We start from the raw sequence: 15,296 nt of genomic DNA on the forward strand, positions 1-15,296 counted from the left end.
AGGAAAGACGGGTATAAGAAAGCAAGACGTGTATGCAGTTCCTGTTGTTAAAACGCGATAACAATAATTTTAATATGTGAATACGTTTTATATCCGTATACTACCTGGTAATGGTGAATTTAGCTGTCGGTTTAGATATATATTTTTAGTTCAATTTTACTCTCGCATAGCTTGCCTTCCAACTTCAGACTTTGAAGCTAAGATTTTCTACCTCTGTGCTGAATCGTGAACGTAACGAGTTCCGTTCAACATGGCGGCCCAGCGTAGGAATTTGATGCAGAGCGTAAGTGAAAAGCCTGCCGTTTGTTACTCTCAGTAACTCAATATGTGCAAAGTTCCTCTGCTTTTGAAGACTGGCGTCTTACAGTCTTTTTCTCGGTGTTCATCGCTGGTTGTTTGGTCCAATGCTTCCTGTGTAGCTAATTTAGTTGAGCTCATGGAGTGTTTGGCTAACAGTTAGCTAGGCACCTTAATTGAAAAAAAAAATTGGACTAATACGATTTATTAGCGTCTGTATTCAGCACCGAGAAACGCTATCACTTGAAGCAGGAGGAGACAATAACACGACCGATGCTGTTGTTGCAGTTGCAGTGCCTGGGATATCGTCCATATAACCTGTGTGAATTAGCTAAACTTGAGAGTCACAAACTGGTAATTAGCCATATTGTGAACAACACAAACGACTTTTTCCGAGCGACTAACTTTTCTCAGTCGTTTTGTGATTATGTAGATATCTTATGACACTTTTAATTTTACATAGACTGCTTCCCATTTGCCCTACGCGGAGATGCTATCGGTCTCTCCTGGGCGTCAATGATTCACATTAAAACTTTAGGCAAGGTACGGCAGATACAGGTGTGGTAAAACGGAAGTACACAGTTTATCCTTCTGAGCAGGTAAATACAACCTCAGATGAACAACAACACATGACAGACACACTGTTATTAGTTCTTGTTAAATAAGTTCAAATGTAGAAGCAATCTGAAAGCGACCACGATTCAGTAGCTTGTTGAACCACCTTAAGCAGTAGTTGTTGAAGTTTTGTGTACGACTTTATCACTACCTCACATCATTGTGATGAACTTTGGCTGACTTTTCTTTGTTTGACTTCATTGTTCGGTTTATTAGTATCTCTTTATGCACATCCCCCACCACAGCATTTCAGTCAGGTTGAAGACTGGACTATTGCAACAAATAAATGGACTGGCTCTTAGCGCATTTCTGCTGTATTTGAGCACTGAAAGTGCTTCTGTTATAAGTGATAGCCACTCCATCTCTCTTTCTCTCACACACACACACATTTATAAAGTTCTTTTGTCTACACCTAAGTGTTAACACACACTCATCGAAGTCGAGAATTGATCCACCAACTTTCCTATTGGCAGGCAGCCCACTAAAGCAGGGGTGGGCAACTCCAGGCCTCAAGGGCCGGTGTGTTGCAGGTTTTAGATGTGTCCTTGATCCAACACAGCTGATTTAAATGGCTAAATTATGTCCTCAGCATGTCTTGAAGTTCTCCACAGGCCTGGTGAACTGGTCATTTGATTCAGGTGTGTTGACCCAGGGTGATATCTAAAACCTGCAAGACACCGGCCTTGATGCCTGGAGTTGCCCACCCCTGCACTAAACCAACTGAGCCACAGCCCCCACACCTTTTCCACCATTTTCCTGTAGACTTGTTACTTGGATCATTGTCCTCTTGAGTTGCATTTGTGCTGATGTGGTGTGTTTGGTTTTGTCCAAACATGTCACTGTGCACTGTGGCAAAACCTCAGAGTATTAACCTGCCCATGTAGATTATAATCTGCTGTATCGATATCACTATAAAGACATTGGCTTATCTGTAATAGAAAGTGTCGTTCACAGTCACAGTGAAAAGTAAACACACCCTCTTTCAGTCCTAAAGTTGTACCCAGTTTCAAATTGTTTAGAAAATAACTTCTAACCTTTCCAACCATCCCCAGACTGATTGAGACAGCACTTACTTCTCTAAGATCATCGCTAGCGTCTTTCCTTATGCGTGTGACACACATCTCAACAGCCAAAATGTCTGATGTTATAGAGGTGTTCACTTGGAAGCAGTGTAAGTAACGGTGTGCTTAGTTTATTCACACACAGTTTCTCCATTTTGGCTTAATTTGTGTAAATAATAAAAACGTAACTTTATAATAATAAAACTTTAGAATTGAAAGAGGATGTGCTTTGTTTTCACCACGACTGTGTGCGACACTTTCCATTACAAGTATACTGAATGTGTTTATAGTGACTGACACCAGGAACGTCATCTACAATGTTAACAGTGAAATATGCTTAAGAGTAATGCAAAATAAATCGTATAGTATAGTATAATAGGAGCACCTAATGATGAATGACCTATTTTTCTGGCTCAGGGAGGCTGCAGTACAAACAAAAGCACCATCGGTGCTGAGTGTGTTGCTGCATCTGACAGAAGTGTTTGTAATTTCCTGTTGGACCATTTAATAAATTCAAATGTCAATGAAACCTCATCATATCAAAGCTGGTTGTCTTCATTATGGCAACTTTATAGGATAAAGGTGTAGGGAAAATATCTGTGATGACAGTTTAATTCATTTCTGTGTCGGTTTAAATCTTTTATTTTAAACAAATACTGCTTTCAAACTTGAGTTTAGCACGTAGGCCAAGTATTTGTTTGATTTTTCTTTTTTGATTTCTTTCTTTTTTTTTATTAGCAGCATCAAAGCTGGACAGATGACCTGCCTCTGTGTCAGATGTGTGGGGTCGGAACAGCACCCAACTGTGTGTACGGCCCTGATGGCAAAGGAACTCAGAGCCACCCCAATGAGGATGGACACCTCAGGTTCAGGTACACGATTCGTCCAGTGTGAGACAAATAAGGGTCATCGTTTTGAACTGTGAACTTGTTCAGAGCTGCTTTAGAAAGTGCAAGAATTAAACTAATACTGCGCAGGGAACATGCATAATGCATCCACTTTGAGTTTGTCTGTTTACTTGGGCCAGTCCTTGCTAATGTTGTAAGGAAACTTGCTGACTTAAAACTGTACTGAGATTTATGATCAAACTTATCGGTAGCAGTGTTTCTTACCAGTAAAATCCTGAATAGTTTCTTATTTAATCTCACAGAAAAACAAAGATCTTGGACTTAGCAGGAAAACACAGCAATGCCTGGGCAGAGCACATAAACATGTAGCTTTAAATGTGCACTGGTAATGTCTGAGTCACTGAAGCGGTAAAGAAATAGGTAGTTGGTATATGTCCCTTTTTATAGAGGCTCAGGCTCTGCCAGAGAAATGTGTTTCATCGTTGTGACTTTGCTCGTCTAATTATTTGTAAATGAATCATTTTTATACAAATGTTCTTACATTTGTTACTGCAACAAACACAGCGAAAACGTGAAAAGATAGCACGGCTCTGAGAGTAATCCATAGTTTTTTCAAACATAGGTGCCATGTTTGTTGAGCTTTTTTTTTTTCCCACAGAGGTGACGATGGCTGTTTCCTGTACGGGGTTTTTAATGGTTACGATGGCAGCAGAGTGGCCAACTTTGCTTCCCAGTGTCTGACAGCGGAACTGCTCCTGGGGCAGCTAAACTCCGGTCACACAGACAACGACGTCCGCAGGATCCTCACACAGGTCTGTTAAGTTAACTGCTGTAACTGTTGAGGAAAGAAACTAGAAACATTTTCTTGCTTTTGCAGTCTGTTAAGGCAGAGCCTGTGACAAAACACTGCACACACAAAATGAATCTTTAAGCCTCTTTAGCCCAGTCTGTGTCAGCCCTGCTTCTGGTCCCAAGCTCTTACTGCGTTTAATAACCAAATATATGAGCGATCCATGAAAGAATCATTCTGAGGCTTTCAGTTGGAACATGTAGCTTAAGATCAGGAATTTTTTCACAGCGAGTCGTCAAAACCGTGCACAATGACTAACCTTGTGTTGGTGGCAGGTGGATCAAAGTAGAGCTGGTAGAGCTCCTGGTAGAGCAGCCACACTGATCATTTTATTGACGATGACAGAAATTGGGTCATTTTTATTTTTATTTTTGTACATTTCATCATCTCTTTGTCATCCTCCTCTTCTTCATCTGCCTCCTCCAGCTCCATGCTCACCTGAAGCCCCATGTCCTGAACTGAATACAGGGATCTTACACGCAAAAATGTTTATGAACGTTCTTATTTATTCCTAGTATTGTTGTAGTTGCTGATTTTCAGCAGATCAGACATGTGACCCCTCATGTCTCCCGACAGCAGACAAGAGCCAGCTGTGACGGCAGTTGCTAATTATAAGCTAACGTTATGCCAGAAAACAGGCTAGAGTGTCCTAAAAAAGCACGCTTTCCCTCTGCTAAACAGTTTGATTACATTCTCAGGTTGTATGGGAGTTTATTCACTAAAAGTCCAAGTCCAGCCTTGTACTTCCACTTTGAAGGAGGTTTCAGTAACACAGGCTAACAGCAGCTAACAGTGCCAAAAACAGCAGCACACACTTACGGAAAGGTTCTGGAAATCCTCAACAACTCAGTTCAGTATTGCTGTGTTCAGGAAGAAGTGAGGTTCACTGACTCAGCGACTTGTATCGCTTTCCTTTCACAAGCAGCCTCCTCCATAGTAAATAGTTGTGGATGCTCCACACCTGGTATTACGAGGTAACCGGTGATCTGAGAGAAACACTGACCGCAGTGTTTGAGGTGCCTCAGGGGTAAAACTGTGAAAGATCACAAAATATTTCATCTTCACGTTTTTATTTTTAGTCCTGGTCCTTTGCTAAGTGTTGATATTATTCAAAAATGTTAAAATACAGGGTGTTTTATACAAAATCATAGAAACGCACTGGCCCACCGTGGTCGCTATGTGAGGGTTAAATGTTTAAACTACCCTCAGATATGTTTAAAATAAAGCTACATTGAAGTTATTACCTTTTAGTATATAAATAATACTAATACATTATAAACAAGGCTTTATTTTCATATGGAAAAAAATATATACTCAGACATGCTGGATAAAACTTTTCGGAAACATGTCATTAATAAGCTAATCTGGAGAAACGCCAGCCTTATCATTTATTAAAATAATCAGCGCAGTTCCTTGAGGCAGAAACTGCGCTGATTATTTTAATAAATGAATAAAAGTGTAAAATCTCATTCTTGCCTCAAAGACATTGCTTGCGTTTGCTGCCGCTACATATTTTGATTTAATACTTAAGCCAGCGGTTTTATTTTCCCCCACATTACAAAAACGTTTATGGATATTATTTAAATCATATTAATGTGAAATGCCTGTTTCACTTTTTAACGATCGTTTAATGCGACTTAAAGCTTTTTGCGTTAAACAAAAAACGAAACATAACCGTGCAGTGCATTTAAGGGCTAGTCAGATTATAGAAAGATGCTCTGTGTGGGTCATTATGCACTACTGTGGCATAAATGAACCGTATTCATACACTGTGCTTCCCTCACATAGCAGGTCTCCCAGGTGTTTTTCACTTTTCACTACTCAGTCAGTAAAAATTCTCTGTTGTAGTTTATAGATTATAGATTTTCTGTGCACATATGTAATAAGTATTTTTTTGTGTGAACGCGGGCTGCATGTGTGTTCTTATCTTATGTTTGTCATGTCTTCAGTGCCATCTGCAATTCATTCAGTAGCAGACAATCCCCTCGTTGCTGTTCTGAAAGTTCACTCAAGTTCACTCTCTACTTCCTCTACCTGCTGATCTCGTGGTCCTTGTTTTCATTCATTGAATCTCCAACTTCTTGGCCTGCAGCTGGCAGTGATGGTCCTTGTTCTGCTCTGGTCACGAGCAAAACAAGGACCATCACTGCCAGCTGCAGTCCAGGCCCATTAAGCCTGAGTTGACATTTCAGTAGCATTAAGTGTTCAGTAGTGACGCTCGCTCTCACGTGTGTTGACACTTGACATTATACACGCTGTTGTTGCTGCACTGCAGGCCTTTGATGTGGTGGAGAAGAGCTACTTTGAAACCATAGATGATGCTCTGGCTGAGAAGGCTAACCTGAGCAACTACCTCCTACCGCACAATGAGGTAGGAACACTTTTTTCTTTTCTCTTTTGGTTTCCATAACAACCACAGATTTAGGCTTTGATGTGAGCAAGTATTTAGCCACGGGAGAATGAGCTTGTTATTCTTTTATTTGGGCTCATCACTCTCTTTCGTCAGATAAGATACTCAGCTCTTATTCTTTTCTTGCTTTTTTATCATTTGTCTAATTCTCTCTTTTTTCCCTTCATTTCCTATCATCTGTCCTGCTCCTACTTGCTTCATTTTCCTCTTCCTTTCCATCTTTTACTCTGTGTCTTCACCTCTCGGCCAATCAGAATGTTCCGTTCCACCAGCTTTCTCCTCAGAGTCAAAAGGTGATGGAGCGGCTGAAGGAGCTAGAGCAGGAGGTGTCAGGAGGCGCCACGGTTGCGGTGGCGCTCATTCTCAATAACAAGCTCTACATTGCAAACGTTGGTAAGTTGATTCTGGTTATGTCAGCGATGACGCTTTGATTTCCTGTTTAATGTGTGATCGCACTCGATCATTTGCAACAGAAACAGTTGGCAGCAAAACCACCAAAAGGCCAGCCAGTAACAGACAGCCATGACACAGTCTGCTTTGCACCAGCAGATGTCAGGCTTCACACAGATTTGTGTTTGGTTACTGGCCACTCTGTGGAAATGACCGAGGCCGCTTTCAGCATGAAAATCCATGTTAGCTCCACAGTGTCACAGTCTCTATATATACTTATGGAATGCACTTGTTCACTGACGGAGAATAATGCCTTCCTTATTAAAGGTTGGAGAAATGGCTGTATTGCATCCTGATGCAGTTGAGAGCCAATATAGTGTTACATTAGGGAATAATAGTTTGTGTCAATGGATGAAGCAGTGCAGTGTCTACACATAACAACTTGATAAAGAACTCATTTTAAATTGTATCTTTAGGCACTTTGTTACTAGAAGCTTGGCACTAAAACACAGAATTTGTTCCCATTTCCTAAACTGAACTTCCAAAGAAATGGTGAAGCCTCATCAGAGATGGTCTCAGTGGAAGGCTGGCTGTCAAGAAGGCATTTTTGAGGAAGGGAAACAGGAAGAAAAGGCTGAGGCATGCCAAATTACACAATAACAAACCGTGGCAACACAAAATATGCAGTGATTAATCCATTTGAAATGTAATATCTTTGGTTCAAGTCATCATCAGTATGTACAGAGAAGGTCAGGGGAGAGGTACAACAGTGAGTGTCTGCAGCCATCTATAAAATAAGGTGCCGGCTCTGTTATAATGTGACACTTCAAATCAGCCAGTGGTGTTGGGGATCTGCTAGATCTGACGTTTGGAAAACTGAACAACAGGTGGGAAAGGCCTCTGTGATCAGACTTTTTTTTCGAGTGAAGCTGATGAGAAGAAAGCTGTCTGAAAGGGTGGCACTAAGAAAGAGCATAATAGTCCCACTTTAAAGTATTCTTATTTAAACAAAGCAAACGAACACAAGCAGGGAACATTTTTGTGTCATTTCATTGCCTATCAACTAGGTAAAGGAGGGGGAAAATGAGTTGTTAATCCACACGCAGAAAGGTTTAGTGAAGACAAAACATACATATAAATCTATGCCAGCTGCCATGGAACTTGATAGCTACCTGACAGCACTGAGAAAAAATCGTAACACTCATAAATAGTAGATTTAAACTTGTGTGGCAGATTCTGCAGACTCCTATGTGACTTCTCTTTCTAAAGAGTGCTGCCAGACTCTCTTTTAAAGCCATGAAACCTCCATCTCTTCAAAGAGGGTATTTGGGGTTTTCTTGTTTTTAACCAACTATGTGAGCTGATGCTGAATGCTCAGCATCAGCTGTAGGTACTAGGAGTAGTCCAGCTGAAATGTTCTGCAGTGCAGATGTGTTCTCTGGAGTAACGAATCACACCTCTCCGTCTAGCAGTTCTGATGGACAAGCATGGGTTTGGTGGTTGTCGGGAGAACGTTACTTGTCTGACTGCTTTGTGTCAAGTGTAAAGTTTAGTGGAGGCAGGATTATGGTGTGGGGTTATTGATCAGGAGTTGGGCTTAGTTCCTGTAAAAGGAACTCTTAATGCTTCAGCGTACCAGGACATTTTGGACAATTTCATGTTCCCAACTTCATGGGAACAGTTTGGAGATGGCCCCTTCCTGTTCTAATATGACTGCAAATAAGTGCACAAAGCAAGGTCTATGAATAAGCGAATTTTAGTGGGAGAACTTGACTGGCTTCTACAGTTTCCTGACATCAACCCAACAGAACACCTTTGGGATGAATTAGAGCTTAGACTGTGAGCTGGGACTGCTCGTCCAACATCAGTGTCTGACCTCACAAATTTGCATCTGAAGAATGGTCAAAAATTCCCATAATCACTCCGAAACCTTGAGGAAAGCCTTTGCAGAAGAGTTGAAGCTGATATAGTTGCAAAGGGGTCAACATCACGTTAAACGGGAATGGGATGTTACTCGAGTTAGATGCATGTAAAAGCAGTCAAACATAGTTTTGGCAATGTAATATATGCTATATGTCAATGAAGCCTCGTCAGAGATGGTGATTTGGTTAGTATATAACCAAATGCCATCACGGCATTTCCACATGCTGTGTTTCCAGCAGCCCACAGACAGATGGAGTTATAGAATGATATTGACTCTTTTCATTCAAACCATACCAACAGTGTCCATCAATATTTTTAAATCCCAGCTTGCCGACTCGGCTCCCGCGGACAACAGCTGCAGTACTAGCATCATAACAGCTAGTTCTGCCTGCATGATTTATTGTGTGTGTTTATGTGTTCTTTAAGCTTCAGAGTGGAAAACGAGCATCTACTGTTAATATCTGAATACACAAACCCGCAGGCCATTTTAGATCCTTAACTGTAAGAAAGTTCAAACAAGGCAGCAGGGCGCAGTTCTTCCCACACAGACGCACCAACTTTGAAGAGCGACAGCGATTTTCCCCCAGAAGGATTTCAGTCTAATAATCATCAAAGCTGCTGCCAAAGGCTGCTGCATATTGAGCTTTGTTTCAGATAAATGTGAACACTGGATATTCCTATTTTTGGTGGATTTATTCACTAATCCAGGGGATGAATCTTACCTATTGGAAATACCTCAGTTTTGCAAAACCCTTTAAAAGCACTGCTTCACGTTTCTTTCTTTTAGCTTCCTGATTTGATGCTGGGGCACACACAGGAAAAGAGCCCCTCCCTCTCAGTTGGATTTTTCTTTTGTCCTTGAGGACGTGGAACAGGGCACAATATGGGGAGGTGGGTAGTAATTAGTAGATGGTAGAAAGGAGGGACTGTTGTCCCCTCTGGTGCTTTGTGTGAGTGAGGGGGGAGGGGGGGAGGAGGTCAAGAGTTCAAAGTTGACAGAACATGAGGCCCAGGGATGTTTAAACATAGGAGTAAGTGTGCTTGAAAATCACTCCCAGCTGTGTGTTGATGTGAAACGCAGTTTGACAGTTAAGGTCATGTGAGTCACAGTTTGAGCTGCAAGTTGGAGTGTTTGGAGAAAGGGGGAAGGGCGCCGATATGTAAACGGTCAATATCAGAAATGGTTGGCTGCTCTTTACAGATTAACAGACGTGCGTTTTCCTGACTATCACATCAGATTTAAACCCAACACTACCTGATTAACACAGAAGGTGACACGGACCCCTCCCTGTGTATTGGGGCTGATCCGGATGCCCTTATGTGCGGATTATATGAATAATGCACACATACACACACACACACACAGCCGAACATAAGATTTGGCCGGAGGCGGGGGCAGCGTGGAACTGCACCGTGCTTCGGCTCAGCGGCCCCAAACTATTAATATAAAAGTGAATTAATCATTGATCTCTCCCTGCTCAGCTTTTGTGTGGTTGCAGAGGCAAATAATTAATATTTAGCTTTTTAAAAGTACCACAGTGTCTTAGCTCGTTAATTGGTGGAGAGTCGGACCTGTGAGTAACCTCAGAGCAACATCAAAGCCTCTGCATGATTAATGCGTGCAAAAATTAGAAGCCCAAATGTCTCATGAATATGGATAGGGGCTGAGAAAGATGAGACAGTATTTTTTTTTGTAATTAACATTTTTTGTCTTGTTTTTATTTCATAAAACTTTTTTATATAAACTTTTATATGGAAGGTGCACCTTATGGCACCTGTTTATTGACATGTATATAATATTTTAAAAGCAATCCTTTGTTTTTGATGCTAAAAGAGACATGTTAGCTCTGTGGTCTTTTTAAAAAAAAAGGCTACACGAAAGAGCAACCAGCAGGGCTGAAGAATAAAGAAAATCCAGATGTGCCAAAAACTGTGCAGCTCCTTTGACTTGTACCGTAGTTTTGGACCGTAAGACGCACCGGATTATAAATCACATTAAGCAGTTAGTAACCCTACAAACGTCCCTGCTGTTTAGTTTTCTGTCTTCATTTATGTTGGAAGTGATGACAGAGCTGTACATTTAAATTTTTTCAGAAATCTCTGTCAGAACATGCTATATGTTTAGGTGGAAACTAGCGAGCTAACTTCCTTCTAACGTCTAACTCTGTTAAATTTAATATATTCTGTTTTCATGGATGTTAAACTTAATTTTTACACCTGGTAAAGCAGCAGCGCTGATCATTTTATTAAAGATGAAAGAATTTAGACAGTTTTTAACTCACAGTGTGCCGCAGTGTTCGTTTGACTTTGGGACCTGAAGCAGACGGAGTTTTGGACGCAGATTACTCCACAAGGCTCCTGACTACAGTAGCCGTAACGCTCCGACAATCCATCGAGCGGTGCTGCTTCTTGCTTACCAAAGTCGTACTAAAACATTTTTTGACAGATGTTTGAGCGCCGTGTATCACATAAAATTGGTTTGAGGTCAGTAAGCACAACCAGAATTCATACATAAGGCACACTGTCGTTTTTTGGGAAAATTAAAGGACTTTAAGTGCGCCTTATAGTGCAGAAAAAACAGTATGCTAAAAGGCCCAATTTTGCCTCAATATGCTTACAAAGATGCTTTTGGTCATTACAGCTTATTTTACCATTTGATGACTTACCTCTACAACCTTTAAAAAAAAACAGTTTGTCGACCAGATGTTCATTAGCCAACGCTGAGTAAAATTAATTAAAATTTAACAGGAATTAAGTCAGCATTAGCTTTGGTGAGTAATGAAAACACATAAGTGCTTTTTACAGATAGTAAAAAAATAATAAAGTATTGATCGTGTGTGTGGTGCTGTTCTCCTTGTAAAAGTAACACATACAACCATTCAAAGTTTGGTTTGACAAGAAACACTGAAATTAGTTTTCAGTATGATTCACCCCAGTAACCACAACAACTAAAGTCGAAAAAGGCCTGGAGGTGAATCAGCTCTTAGCTGAGAGCTTCAGTGAAAACATCGGAGGCACAATGGGGCCTTGTTAATAGCAGATATTTAGACTTGTTGAACACAGGGTAAAGTATAACAATAATGGCTGCTTTCAGTTTCATGATCCAGTAGAGCCTTAATATTTGCATAACATTTAAATGTCTTTAAGCAAAAACAACAACATAGGAGCAACTAATACTGTTAATGTTTGCTGTGTTCCAGTTCACTGTTAGCTGATCCACTGATCAAACATACTTTATACCTCGACACATCAGAGGGAAATACAGTCACTTGTATTACTAACTGCACCTGTGATTGAAAGACCTCAGAAAATGTGTCTTCTTCTTCTTGGGAAAGCAGATCATTTATACAGTTTAGTGTATCTACTTCAACCGACTCAACTAACAGTTTTACCTCTTGCTGATTTCAAGTTACCTTCAAACATGTTTTCCTTTGGTTCCAGGGACGAACCGAGTCCTGCTGTGCAAGTCCAGCAGTGACGGCCAGAACCAGGTGCTTCAGATCGGCCGACCGCACAGTACCGACAACGAGGATGAGCTGCAGAGACTGGCTGCACTGGGTGAGACACATTATATGTGGCATAGTGGAGAAAAATCATTATTTGATCCCGAATTTGCTGCTGAACATGTACGTTTACTCACAAAGAAATAAACAGTCTATTTATTTTTTTAATTTGAGTTTTATTTAGAGAGACAGATTATCAGCCAAAGATCCAGAAAATTAATCATTACATTAAAGTTATAAAGCACATCTCATTAAAGTGAAACAGGTATTTGATTTCCAAGCAATGCATGACTTAGTGCTTGATGGAAAAAACCTTGTTGCTAACCACAGCAATAAAAAAAAATTGTAGTTGGTCACCAGGTTTTCACACATCTTAGGAGGGATTTTGAACCACTCGTCTTTACAGAGAATCTCTAAATCGTTTAGGTTTCTTGGATGCTGCTTCACAACTGGAAGCTTCATCTCCCTCCACAGATTTATTATAGGACTGAGGAGACTGGCTAACCACTACATAACCTTAATGTTTTCTTGATCTACTCCTTATCTACCCTCTGGGTCATTGTCATGCTGGAAGACACATCTTCACTTTTGTTCTGGTTAAGAGAAGGAGGTTCTCATCAAGATTTTTCTTTGTTTGACCCCTCAGTGCACTGAAGTCTTCCTGTACCTCATACATTATTGTTCCCACCTCTGTGCTTGACTGTATGGATGTTCTTTGGGTCTTCCTCTAAACACAGCACTTTGAGTTTATGCCAAATAGCATTATTTTGGTTTCATCTGACCCCAGAACCTTCCCTGCACCCAAGCCTTTTGAGTCCATTAGGTGTCTAAAACTTGTAACCGGTGTGTTACTGAATTTGTTCTTGGTGACTGTTGTCCCAGCTGCCATCAGACCATTAAAAAGCTCCTCGTGTAGTTTTGAGCTAATCAACTACCTTTCATGTGATTATCCTCCATCTTCGGGCAAGATCTTGCATAAGCTCAGACAGAGTGTGCTTGATGTTGAAAATATTTCTATTTTCAGATAATCACACCAGCAGTTTGAAGCTTCTCACTAAGCTTCTTGCTGATGGTCTTGTTGTCCATTCCAGCCTGGTGCTGGTTTACAGTTTGGTCCCTGACGTCCTTTGACAGCTCTTGGGTCTTGCACATGTTGGTGATGAGGTGGGAAGAAGCTGCATCTGTGGACAGATGTGCTTTACACACACACACAAGTTGAGACCAGGAGTATTTGTAAGTGACTGATAGTAATAGTGGCACACAGCCAGGCTGTGGGAGCCAGAAACCTGACTGCATTGTTATACTCATCATCCGTGTTATAACTTTTATGTGATATGTGTTTTTCTAGATTTTTGATTGATATTCTGTCTCTCCATTATGACACTACCATAAAAATGAGAGACTGTTCATTTCTTTGTGAGTGAGCAAACTACAAATAACAACTCATTCCTCACGGTATACATACTTGGATATCCCTAAAACTAAACTGGAAATAACAGCAAAACAAGAAATTTTCCATAAAACAAACACTAGAATTTAAAAAAAGAAGCTACACAATAAATAAAAAGAGTGAAATGCTGATGCTCAGTATGTGAGGTTGAGAGCTTTAAACTGGACCCTGAATACAACTGGGAGCCAGTGAAGGGACGCAAGTAATGAGACCATCTGTAAGACCGAGTTAGCAATGTAGCAGCAGCATCCTGAAGAGCCCGCAAGCGACCTGGGGCTCGCAAGTGAGAAGAAAAATGCACAGCAGTAGCCAATAGGAAAAGAGAGATGAGCATCTCTAGCTGTTCTCATGAAAACTATAGCTCTCAGTTTACTGGTGTTTATTAGATGGGGGGAAATAAAGCTGCTCGGTGTGGGTGTATAAACGATGAACTTATCACTCAGAGTTTAAGTACTTTTCAGATACAGTCAGGGAATCTTGACATTTCTTTTTAACTCTTCTTGGTTCTGACTGATGGACAGAAATAGATTTTTGGCACATTACTATTGGAGGGTTTTGGATTGACAGTGTCAGACACACCTCGTCTTACATTCCCTGCATGTTGTGCTTGATATAACGCTCAGCACAGACACAGCCATTAGAGAAAGCACACAGTTGCTCATCCGTGGTGGACAGAGCAGGCTAATGGTCCAGTAATGAGGGTTGTGTATATAACAGAAAATGCATACATCGTAATTAGCTTTGCCAATAGAGCAGTAGGTGCAGCCTGGCCTGTAATGGATGAAATGGGGAAACGGACGCATTTTTGTGTGTTTTTGTTGTGTGTGGGGGTGTTTTCGCCGTTTCACAGCACACCATTAGAGGAGACCGAGCTCTCTGCCTTGCTTTGTTCTCTTGTCTCTTGCTGGGATTCACATTATTATTCCATTGTTCAGGTCCTTCTCTTAATGATTGGAAAAAAATGACAGTCGTTCCATTTACCCAGACCAAGGTGACCTCTCACCCCTCGCATTTTCATCCAGGCTCAAACACACAGATGCACCCCTCTCCCTTCCCGTCCCCACCTCTGCTTCTGCTTATCGGTTGTGTGCTTTTGCTCCATCCTCCCCTTCACCTCTTCTGCTAAATTTTCCTCTCTCTTAAAATCATCTCCTATAAGCATTCACCGTCCATGTGTCCGTTTTCCCTCATCTCCTGCAGGACTGGATTCAGCTCGGATAAGACAAGCGGGCCAGATAGCGGGACAGAGCAGCAGCAGAAGGCTTGGAGACTACCGAGTCAAATTTAACTACAACGAGATTGACGTGCTCAGGTGAAGCCGAAAAAACACAAAATATGCGTTTTCTTTCTTTCAATTTGTCAAATGCAAAAACTTGAAAAGGATACACTAAAACACCAGGCTGTCTAGAAATATTCAACTATCTGTGTCACTTGTTTTCTTCTCTTTGTCTTCCTCCATTCTCATTCTTCATCTGCTTAGCTTGTGTTCCTGTGTTTTGAGGTTATGATGAAAGATTAGAAGAAATATCCAGTATCACAAGATAAGACGTGGTACACAATCAACAAAAACTGTGAAGTTTGACCTGTCACCATGTGACCAGTTCTAACCTTTTCAGCTGGCACTGCAGTCCTGAGCAAAGTGTATAAAAAAAATCCCTCAGACTGCTCTAGATGCTCCGTTTTCACCAGTTTTTCAACTCTTGGCTCTGCATGAGGTCACTGAGAGACAGTACTAAGCATGGTGCGTCTATTTTAACCTGCTTGCTGTCGTTTCCAAAGTCTGTGTTTTGTTCGATTGTGCCTACATGAGATTATTCAGTGACTAATGAACCATTTCCTGTTCTATGTTGCATGTGAAAAAGGGGCAACACTATACAAATTCAAACGTTTAGAGGTTTTAGCATTCAAGCTTTCAAGAAATGTGCGAGTCATTTCCTACTGCTGCCAGC

General features: G+C 41.0%; 1 protein-coding gene across 6 annotated transcripts in view; it reads left to right on the plus strand.

Moving 5' to 3' along the window:
- tab1 (TGF-beta activated kinase 1/MAP3K7 binding protein 1) overlaps positions 1 to 15,296 on the plus strand; it is a 28,962-nt gene continuing 13,666 nt past the window's right edge. The window contains exons 1-7 of one of the 6 annotated variants that reach the window (XM_012915871.5): positions 1 to 283; positions 2,715 to 2,845; positions 3,480 to 3,633; positions 5,947 to 6,042; positions 6,354 to 6,474; positions 11,836 to 11,952; positions 14,548 to 14,659. In XM_012915871.5, the coding sequence (XP_012771325.1) occupies positions 251 to 283; positions 2,715 to 2,845; positions 3,480 to 3,633; positions 5,947 to 6,042; positions 6,354 to 6,474; positions 11,836 to 11,952; positions 14,548 to 14,659 (764 nt within the window). In that variant the 5' untranslated portion in view covers positions 1 to 250. Of the gene's footprint in view, positions 284 to 2,711; positions 2,846 to 3,479; positions 3,634 to 5,946; positions 6,043 to 6,335; positions 6,475 to 11,835; positions 11,953 to 14,547; positions 14,660 to 15,296 lie in introns of all 6 variants that reach the window. The other 5 variants (XM_024802790.2, XM_004574685.4, XM_004574687.4 and 2 more) reach the window with 5 other exon arrangements.

Source organism: Maylandia zebra, linkage group LG6 (genome assembly GCF_041146795.1).
Source record: "Maylandia zebra isolate NMK-2024a linkage group LG6, Mzebra_GT3a, whole genome shotgun sequence".
NCBI lineage: Eukaryota > Metazoa > Chordata > Actinopteri > Cichliformes > Cichlidae > Maylandia > Maylandia zebra.